The sequence below is a fragment of the Nicotiana tabacum genome, chromosome 3 (assembly GCF_000715075.1).
Source record: "Nicotiana tabacum cultivar K326 chromosome 3, ASM71507v2, whole genome shotgun sequence".
Classification (NCBI taxonomy): Eukaryota; Viridiplantae; Streptophyta; class Magnoliopsida; order Solanales; family Solanaceae; genus Nicotiana; species Nicotiana tabacum.
The window spans coordinates 85,163,766-85,174,605 of NC_134082.1; the positions used below are offsets into that span (position 1 = coordinate 85,163,766).

The 10,840-nt window shown below is 34.5% G+C and overlaps 1 protein-coding gene across 2 annotated transcripts; it reads left to right on the plus strand.

Moving 5' to 3' along the window:
* Positions 1 to 1,689: 1,689 nt before the first annotated feature.
* LOC107809864 (microtubule-destabilizing protein 60) lies at positions 1,690 to 5,630 on the plus strand. Of its 2 annotated transcripts, none has more exons than XM_075249599.1 (8): positions 1,690 to 2,850; positions 3,044 to 3,089; positions 3,178 to 3,270; positions 3,923 to 4,042; positions 4,337 to 4,435; positions 4,881 to 4,940; positions 5,032 to 5,126; positions 5,248 to 5,630. In XM_075249599.1, the coding sequence occupies exons 1-8, from the start codon at positions 1,886 to 1,888 to the stop codon at positions 5,360 to 5,362; spliced, it is 1,593 nt and encodes a 530-aa protein (XP_075105700.1). In that variant the 5' UTR covers positions 1,690 to 1,885; the 3' UTR covers positions 5,363 to 5,630. The 2 variants fall into 2 exon arrangements, with proteins under 2 accessions (XP_075105700.1, XP_016490043.1); XM_016634557.2 differs by having other exon boundaries at positions 1,691 to 2,850; positions 3,038 to 3,089.
* Positions 5,631 to 10,840: the final 5,210 nt, after the last annotated feature.

Sequence of the window (10,840 nt, forward strand, 5' to 3'; positions counted from 1 at the left end):
ATATTGATTGAAAATGATTCTACTTTTTTTATTAAATATAGAGGGCTTTAAATAGCCAACTTGAAAACATAATCTACAGAAATTTTGCATAATAGGAATTCAAAAAAGGTAAAATATCTCAACAAACCAGAAAAATCTAACAGAAATTTAAATTTTAAAAAGTAAATTCATCCTAAAACTAAGCAACTTATTATGTTAAAGAATTGCAACAGTAACTGAAGTAAATTTTAAAATAATTGGAAAATAAAACAACAGGTATTTTTTGGTACTCCTTTTTAAGCTTTTCCCAAGCTTCTTTTGTTTACATTATATTTTAGAAAAAATTGATTCTGCAACTGAATTTTGAATCACAATTTTACTTTATATTTTTTGATTTTCTCTTCTGAATGGTTTTTAATTTAGGCAAGCATAGGATTTGCAGGGAGCAGTTGTAATAGTCTATCTTCCATTGCAACTTCCCAAAGATCATAGGCTTCAAGATATGATTTCATTTTCACTGACCAAATTTGATAGTTTTCACTGGTGAAAGTTTGTAGGGTATTCAAAGAGAGACTGTTGCTTGCCATGTTTGAAAAAGAGTTTAAATTTGATATTGGTTAAAAATAATTTGAAAATGGTTCTTCGAAAGAACTCACAATCCCGTAAGAGCAATGATGCTCTTGATACCACTATTAGTTTTTTTAAATGATGTGGCAGCAAAAAATATTTAAAGTATTGATTGAAAATGTCTCTATTTTTTATTAAACATAGAGAACTTTAAATAGCCAATTTGAAAGTATAATTTGCAGAAAATCTAACAAGAATTCAAAAAAGCTAAAACATCTCAACAAACCAAAAATATTTAACAGAAATTTTGAATTTTAAAAAGTAGATTCATCCTAAAACTAAGCAGCTTATTATGTTAAAAAATTACACCAGTAACTGAAGCAAATCTTCAACAATATGTCATTATGGCTATTTAACTACGATACTTCAAATTATCCGAAAGCTCAACAGCTTGTGCGAGAAATGATTAAAGTGATGTCATTATCAAGAAAATATATTCGTACCCCTAAACCCCTGAGATCACTCGACTCCGACCGGTCAATTTCCTGTCATTGCTATCTCGTGCGCGAAGGGTTGCTCATGCTTCCCAAACGTCACGCATTTTTTAGGTCATTAGTCAACAGCTCCCTGGACAGCGAAATAGGGGTGACTCGCTTTCGCTACGGCTCCGTTGGGTTCTCTTAAACAAGCCACTGCCTATGAGCCGCCGACTCATTCTTCAATAGGCACGCGGTCAGAGCCTAAGATAGTGATGCTTTCGGCTACTGGACTTTCGCCATCTAGGGTGCAACATTCGGGTTGTTTCGCCTAGCTGCACGACACTTGTATTGTTGCATGATAAGTGTCTTTAAATAAACTTTATATATATGAATTATCTTATTGAGGACAAATAATTCAGTAAGTTTTTTCATTATCATAATTGAGGAATTTATACAGTGAAGAATTGAGGATGGTGTCCTATTTTTGTTTTTTTTCCTTTGACACATGGGATAAAAAGTGGTATTTTTTTTTGTGACGGAATAAACATGATCATGGCTAATTAGCCATAACCACAACCTCGTACCATCCTACCTTCCCAATCAGTTAAATTAATTAAGAGGTAAATGGTTCAATTTGCAAAACTATTTTAAAAAGCTAATCCAACGCTCCAAAACCAAGCCCACCAAAAAAACTAGCCGTTACAAAATCCAGAAGCGACTAAAGCTCACCGATTCATCTTTTTTCTCCCTTCCCTGTGATCACTGAATGCAACAAGCAGAAAAAAACCCTAGCCAATCAGCAATACGACAAAAACCCTAACTCTGATCAACTCTTAAGCAACAATCACATTGCTCTTTTGATGGATTCAAACGGCAAATCCACTAGGCTTACGCCTAAAAAATGCTCCAAAAATTCAGAGAATTTGAACCCCAATGTGGAACAACACAGTCCTTGTTTGTCAAAATCTTCTAAATCACCATCAATGGCAAAATCGGCGAAGAAACCTCAAAATTCAGTATCCAAAAACCCTAACGCAAATCAATTGGCTTCGCCTTCTCCCAAAAACAAAATTCGTCAAAGGAAGTTTGTGATCGCTAAGAAGAACAAGTGTAATAGTGATAATATGAATCCTGCGGTGCCTTGTTGTAAGTGTAATAAGGCTGGTGGTGGTGAGAAAAAGAAGTGCCTTTGTGTTGCATATGAGAGCCTCAGGGCTTCTCAAGAAGAGTTTTTCATGAATCGCGGTGGAAATGAACACAAAGAAAGTGAAATCGAGAATTTCGATAAGGAAAATAGTGCTGAAATTGGCAATGGAGAAGGAATGAGTAACGAGTCATTGACTCAAAAACTGAACGTGAAAGTAGACGAGGAGGTTACAATTCCTGTTTCAATTTCCGAGGCTGAATTAGTTGAATTGGGTGATTGTTGTGTAACAGATGAATTGGCAGAAAGAGCAAAGGAAGACGTGGGGTTGGGTGAAATGAGTAGTGGGACAATAAAAAGGAGAAGGGAAAGATTGTTGGAAGAAGCTAGACAAAGTGTACCTGAATCAGGAAAAGTGTTGCATTTAGTTAAGGCTTTCGAGAAACTTCTTTCGATGCCAAAAACAAAAGAGTGCGAGGAGGAGAAAGGGGAAAAAGATGAAACTGTAGCAGAAGATTGTTGCAAGGAACAGAACTGGGCATTGCCTGGCTTACAGCCTCCCAATATTCCCGAGACACAAGTGTCTTCTTCTTCGTTCTGTCCATCGGATTTTTTCCTCACCTCTAAGAGTTTAGGCTTGGATTCGCGTCGTGCCTCCTCATTGGATAGCAGCCACGGAAGGTTAGTTTTTGAAACTTTAAGTTAGTTGTCAACCTATTGCAACCCTCTTCCTTTAACTGAGCTTGTATTTTGTGGATTTATATAACTGATTCCTATTAGTTTAGGATTGAGATGTAACTTTTGCTTGTTGGTTGTGCATTTATTCCTCATTTGAGTGCTGAAAATAGATCATGTTTTCTTTTCATAGCTTCAGTATTTCAAGCAGGACTTCAGGTGGTGGTCGAAGGGGCAGACACAATGTAAGAATATTTTTATTATCAATCATTGTTAGATGAAGAGGAAATCATGTTGATCTCTATGCTCTTATTTTCATTCTTGATGCTGCAGGGCGCTGAATCATCAGGCACATTTGCTAGAAGAAACCGGAAGAGAACGCAGCATAGAGCGACCTCCCAAAAGCCCTTCAAACTTAGAACTGAGGTTCGTGAGTTGTGTGTTTTCTTGATCCAGTCTTGGTTAAATGATTGCTTCTTGTGCAACTATGAGCAAATATGCAGTTGCAATATATTTGGTTGAGATGCGCTAGCTGCTACCGCAGATAGATATACACGGAGTGGACACTGAAAAATGGATTTAATCCTATGGCTAAAAGAAAATCAGAATATTGGTTGTTAAATAGTGCACAACGGAAGAAAAAGATCTATATAGGTGATAACAATAAGTTGAGATTAAGTTTTAGTTATGTTAGTACGTTTTCTTTAGCTCCAATTTTGGCTAGGACTTTTTGAATCTTGTGAGAGATTTATATGCTAGTAGAAAATGTAGTGAACTTCTAGTGTTCGAGAAACTAATTGGTATATGGGCTTCTGTCGAGGATTCATAGAGCTGACACCCACTTGCTTGGGGTTGAGGCATAGTAGTAGTTGTTGAAATTCCTCTGTTGATATTTGTAATGGTTATTGTTCCCTGATCACTAATACTGGGACCTAATCTTTGATCCACTAGTTAATTGTGTTCCTTCAGCATTGAGATGCATCAGCATCTGCTTTTTCAGTTTAGGATGTCATGTCGAATCCAATTTAGCCATTTACCAGTTTACTTAAGGAGTTACTTAGATTGGCTATTGCTGCAGGAAAGGGGAAAATGTAAGGAGGAAGAGTTTTTAAAGAAGGTGCAACAAATGGCAGAGGAAGAGGAGAAACAGCGGATACCAATTGCACAAGGCCTTCCATGGACAACAGATGAGCCAGAGGTAGCGTAAGCTTTTCACTATTATCATTTCCAACCATTAAGGAATTTCGATGTGAATGGATTGATGTAAAACTTATCAAAATTAACTATGCCGGGAACTTTAAAAGGGCACGTTGTTGATCTCGTATTTTGGAGACTGGACTCCTTTGAACCAAAATCAAAGAGAAATTAAAGCAAAATGTTATTGAAGTTCATGTTATTACCTCTCTCACTATGCATAAATCTTTTGCACTTGGGATTATACTTCAGCCTGTTACGAAACGAAAACTGTATTACTCTGTTTTCAACTTCTCAGTTTTTGCCAAAGCCTCCTGTAAAAGAGAGCACAAGGCCAGTTGATCTGGTGCTGCACAGTGACATTAGGGCAGTTGAACGTGCTGATTTTGATCATCAGGTAAACTTTGTTTATTGTTTCTTGACTTCGGTCTATCATTAAACTAAATAAATTTCGCTCAGTGAAAGGACAGCCTTAATTTCGTACAAATTGCTATTATGAATATCTGGATTTTCTTTCTCATCGAGAATATTTCTTATGAAACATGTAATGTTATGTATGTCCTTGTAAAGAGATTCTCAAAGCAAGTGCACCAATAAGAGGAGTGAGGACCCAAGAAAATTTCTTAGTGAAAGTGCTAGTTTCTTAAATCTTGTTCGACGTTATGTTTCATTAGGAAAGCATGTGAAATGCTTGCATGACTCTTTCATTACTCTTTCGTTACTCATATAGAGGACGGGACCCGAGCAGGCACTTCTGGCCCTAAATGGCTGTCTTTGCATGACTCTTTTGTTACTCGTTTAGAGGCACAGTACCTTATGTTCGTGGTTTCTCCATGGTTCAGGTGGCAGAAAAATTGAGCCTTATTGAACAATACAAGATGGAAAGAGAGAGACTACAGAAGGTGAGCCAAGCAAATTTTCTGGGATGAAATTACTTATACGGTTTTTTGCACTTACATGCTTGTTATATTGTTTTTTTATTACTTTTTCTAGATGGCCGAGGAAGAAGAAATTAGGAGGCTGAGGAAGGAACTTGTTCCAAAAGCTCAACCAATGCCCTACTTTGACAGACCTTTCATTCCTAGAAGGTAATCAGTGTCCAACTTTACTTTATGTATGTACCTTACAGAAGTTTGCTGCTTCTAATAGGAATATACAAGCTTTAATTAAGCATTACTTCTAAATAGGAAATTTGTTGGTTTATATTAGGTCAACAAAAGATCCCACCATTCCAAGAGAGCCAAAGTTCCATATGCCTGAACATAAGAAGATCAAGTGCTGCATGTCTTGGAATGATATATACGTACATACGCAACAAGAGTGAACGGGGATGAGGCAATGACAAGTGAGGCAGTCCTGCAATTGGAGATCCAAATTCTACAGGTAGAGAGATGCAAGTTCTTCGGTCAATCTAGCCAATGGATGTCTATAGTATTCTGAGGGTCAAAATTGGAGCTGCAGTTTTGCCAGTAACATGTAGCAATAAGACAGTAAATAAAAATATAAAAGCAGTTTCCTCTTTACCCCTGCAAACAGTGTAAATGTTGTCAATGTTCATTCCAATATGAATAATGCAACAAGGTTTAAGGTCATTGGCAGAGCATTGCAGCAAGAGCAAATTTTTCACTTAAAGCTCTTCTTATTTTTTCTAGTAAGCAAATGGTAGAGAGTCAAAAAGGAAAAGGAGTCCAACGACATAGGTGTTAGGTTTAGATTCATTACGTACGATATTTTGTGCTTATATTTTCACTACAATTTTCTAGAGTAAAGAAGTTAAATGCTTGAAATTGTATAGATAATAAATAAATCGTTCTTGAATGAAAAAATGCGTCTTAAGATGAAAAGCTATGTTTTTAATAAATAAATACAATTGATCTTATCTTAATGCACACTTCAACCTTAACTCTATTACAGGAACATCTTCCTTTTACAATTATTTCCAAGCATTATTTATTGTCCAAGATTCTACACTTAAAGATTAAGTTGATATTTCTTGCTGTCCTAACAATAATTTTTCCATTTTTTCTCTAGTGTAAAAATTCAGAAGGCTTATCATATTTAAAAAATTATTTGTATTCAAGGCTTCAAGCCACAACAATCTTGCGAATGAGATGGAATAAATATTGTCACTTTTTGAAGAGTATTTTTTAGTTGCCTCAAACCTAAATTCTTCCGTTGTTTATTGTTATTTTCCATATTAATATTATAGCTTGAATTTTCTCTAGGACATGTTATAGTAGTCGAGTAATTTTCAAATGAGCAAACAGGAGTCTTATGCCTTGTCGATTTATTCTGGCATTATGTAATATTTGTATTCAATATCTGACCTTTACAAATTGCAGATCTTTAATTTAGAACCTTTAATCATGTGGTTCTGAATCATGCAGTCGCAATTACAGGTTCTTGCCAATTGCATGTAATTTGTACCTATCAAGCATATCATTAAGGGAAAATTGTTTTTGCCTCGTGGCACGTAATTTCATAATCAAATAAAGACAGATTCCACTTCGTAATTTCGTCCTTGTTCTTGATTTAGGTCCAAAATTGTTACTCCAGCGTACTATGATTTTTCACGCAAGATGTTACATGGGGTTGCCTGCGAGTTTCAAATTTAATAATATGTAAACCGGGAAAAAAAAATATGAAACAGTAATATGTGTTAATAACTGCAAATAGATACATAATTTTTTTATAAATATACAAACAACTACTATTGTTATTACACCTCAATCTTAAGCAAGTAACGCTATGTAAATCCTTACTATTCATGTCGCTTCTTTCAAGCTCATCTCAATCCCATATTATAAAATTTTAATTTCTCTAGCCCTAGAAGGTCTCTACAATTGATACTGACATATGAATCTCTATCGAGCTCTAACTTACTCAGGACTGATGATAGTAATAATTGTTCTTGTCGTAACAAATATCTTTTTAGGAGTAAATAGACGCAGAATAATTTACTCATAATATCAACTAACTAATTAATGACATGGGGGGGGGGGGGAGGAAGCTTGATCAGATTAAACATCTTTTAAACGAGGAAAAAAAAGGGATGGAAAAAAAGGCAATGTGTATGGCTTTGATGTTCAGATGAATGCATGCGACTAGCAAACCCAACAGGAAAAGAAAAGAAAAGTCCAAAACGACAAAGCGAGGAAAATGGAAAAGAAGAAATGCACCATTGTTGCAGGCTAGACAAAGCAAGTGGGGCCATATTTGTTGAACCAAAAAAAGCTCATTTAACCATGTTCCCTCGGGCTCTTGGCCCCAACAGCCTCGTGCAATGGGGGAAACACCTTGCCACAAGGGTATCGGCACAGTTAGAAATTTCGCTAAACGGTGTTAATTTATAATAAAAGTAAACATACGAAGACGCTAAAGAAAATTTAACATATAGTATATATATAAAAAAAAATTAACCTAGTTATACAATGTAATTTTCTGAGAAATGAATATTAACTGTGTCATTTGACGTAATTTGTGAATTTACTAAATATATGTGGAACTAATATTTTATTAATGGATATTTGTATATGTAGTATTTAATTAGTAGCTATAATTTGAAAGTAACTAAAAGGAAACAGGAGGTAATTAAGTCTAAAACCATTACATTATCATATTTAAATTCATATTGTGAGAATAAACGGACTCGCCAACATCAGTGTGTATGCCAGTGGCGTAAGAGAAAGGGAGAGGGTTAAGTGCTCTTTTGCCGACCGAAAAACAAAAGGAATAAAGCAAACACCGAAACAGTGAAGCACATGCTGCTGCTGCTGCATGCTACTGATGGATCCTAAAACATGCTGCTGCTGCTACTGATTGATCAGTTGTTAGATGTTGACATAATAATATATATAGAGAAATATAATAGTTATAATTAGTGATTGAGAAGAAAAAAGAAGTCAAGTTATTCCTTATTGGTAGAACATGAAAGAAAATATTTCTTGTATCGCTTGAAATAAAACATTTGAATTAAAGTTTATGAATTTAATTAAACCTGATTAATTAGTGCATGTCCACAAAGATTATGTTTGTTAAGACATCTTATATATGAAGTTATTATATATACCTGCCTTTTGCCCTCCAAATCGTGCTTACTCAATTTATATGAAATAATTTGATTTAGTATATAGATTTTAAGAAAAAAAAAATATATTTGAAAGTGTGATCTTAAATATGCCATAATATCTATTAGCATGTAGTCTTTTGAAATTTGTGACCTTAACATGATATTATATTTAGTATTACTGTGTTTGAAACCAGACAATCAGAGAAGTAAAGAAATATTAGTTCAATAAAACTAAACATAAAATAATTTTCGAGCCCACAAGTTGCCTGTGTGTCCTTGAGGAATTTAATCCCCTAGCTGTTGTCCTAGGTTATGGATTACTTTCTCCCATGATAGAACGGAAAAACTATTCTACAATACTGGCAATCGAAATTACAGACACTGCTATAAATCCGGTAAAAACCAACCAAAAATACCGACCAACTTTGGTCGGTAATGACCAATAACCGTCCAAAATGCGACCATTTACATGTGGACGGTATTTTAGAGGTCGGAAAGGCATACCGACCGACCAACTTTGGTCGGTCAATTAAATTCAAAAAACAAAATGCAAAAAAAACTGACCAAAGTTGGTCGGTATTTTAATTATGTAATCAAAAGATTCACCATCTGGGAATCGAACAGGGGTCTACACTGTGGCAGGATACTATTCTACCACTAGACCATTGGTGCATTTTATTTTAAGACTGTCTTTTATTTGATTTATACTCTTTAATTGTATTTTCGCACGAAAATAACCGATCAAAGTTGGTCGATTTTATTAAAAATAAAATCACCGGCCAAATTGACTGACCAATTTTGGTCGTTTTTAATATTAATTTTTATTTATTTTAATTGAAAAACCGACCAAAGTTGGTCGGTTTCTTGAAAAATAAATTTCGCATGACTCAAAAATAGTTTCCTGCATTCTTGTGCTAAAGAAAACCGACCAAAGTTGGTCGTAAAAAATAATTAAAAAATAAAATATTTTAAAAAACCGACCAAACTTTGGCCGGTTTTTTTACCGACCAAAGTTGGTCGGTCGACCTTGGTCGGTCGACCTTGGTCGGTTTTTGTCGAATTTCTAATAGTGAGAACTTCAGCGAATTCAACAAACGGAGCAAATCACACTTGACATTTTTAAGTTTTCTGTTGGTAAATAACAATGCAACATTAATATATAGAAGAGAGGCCAACCCTCTAAATTTTTTTGACAATGAAAGGGTAAGATGAAGAGGTGCAATTCAAGAGGTGCCTCTTTTATTTTCCTTTCACACCCTTTAGAAAAAACCCAACAATAACACTTGTGTTTGCTATTCCAAAAGCTTCTAAGGATAAAATGTGAAGTTTAAAGTTATATTATTTTTAAATATAAAAATATACCCTTTTTTTAAATGGAGTAATAAAAAGGTAACATTACATAAAATTTGAATGGAGGGAATAATTCTTAAAAGGATAAACTAATTATTGCCCTGTGGAAAATGAAAGTTTGGGTGCGTTATGCAGTAGATTCCCTTCACTTCTTTGAAACATCTTCTTATCCTTCACAATTAACATTAATCATCCTGCACCATTCAATAAGCAAGTCTTTCTTTGGTTTTTGACACCTCACATAAACTACAAACTACGTACTGTAGTAGTTGAATCATGAATGATATATGTGAGATGAGATTAATTCAGAACGTGTATATATATATAGTGGTATTTAACTTTGCCTCCATTAAAATTATCCAAAACTTTTGCAGAAATAGAAAAGAGCACCTAGTTATCATGACCTTATATTCAAAAACAGAGGAAAGGGGATCGAGTTGGAAAGAACACTTTCTGCTGATTTACATGCATTTGTCAATATTAAGATTATGATATAAATAAGTTAATCACAAATGATGAAACGTGCAAAAGTCACAAGTGGCTTACATGCCGTATATACATATAGCAAGGAAATCACATGCAAACATGTGACTAATTAAGTGTCTATCCATTTAGAACAATGGGATGTAAATATTTGTTTTCCCAAGTTGCATGGTATAATCAATCTGTGAGTTGATAATTGTATTTAAGTACTCATAGTTGTATTATTTGTTCTATTAATAATTAGAATTAATTAGTAGGTTCTGATAAAAGGAAGTAGCAAGGAAACAACAAATTAGATGAAAAAGAAGGCTTGTGGACAGATGATGAGTTTGCATGCAGAACATGCTGTTTCCATTCATGCTACTTCACTTTCCATACTTTGACACATGCCATCTCCCTCTCAAGAACGCACTATCCTTCTCATCTCTTTTATTAATTAAGATTTTAGATTAATGTATTATCGTAAACTTTGCCTAATTAACCTGATCAACCTTAAAAACTAACTCATGCGTTTGAGGTTCACGAATTGCTTATAACCAGTAGCGCTCTTGTTGTCCTCAGTCCGCCCAACTCGACTTTGACACTAAATCACCAACTCGACTATGGCATCAACTAAAAAATAAGCGGAGGCTGGCTCAAATATTACTTTGTCACACCATTAAATGATTCATACATTTTATACGTGAGCACGTGATTTTTGCCCTATATGAATTACTTCCATAAATTTAAAACAAAAATAAATTTTTCCATTATTTGCAAATTCGTAAATTTTTGTAACTTTTTGTTTGCATTTGTCCGCGCATGTTTAATTTTAATTAAATCATTGAAAAATACAAAAATACCATGCATTTGCACTTAGGATTTATTTTTACATTTTAAGGTTAATTATTAAATTAGGTG

What these genes read in the sequence shown, in the direction of transcription:
- LOC107809864 (XM_016634557.2), top strand. Translation starts at nt 1,886, where the DNA reads ATGGATTCAAACGGCAAATCCACTAGGCTTACGCCTAAAAAATGCTCC. An exon ending in CCTTCAAACTTAGAACTGAG is followed by an intron (nt 3,271 to 3,922) that starts GTTCGTGAGTTG and finishes CTATTGCTGCAG; the next exon opens with GAAAGGGGAAAATGTAAGGA. An exon ending in AGACCTTTCATTCCTAGAAG is followed by an intron (nt 5,127 to 5,247) that starts GTAATCAGTGTC and finishes GGTTTATATTAG; the next exon opens with GTCAACAAAAGATCCCACCA.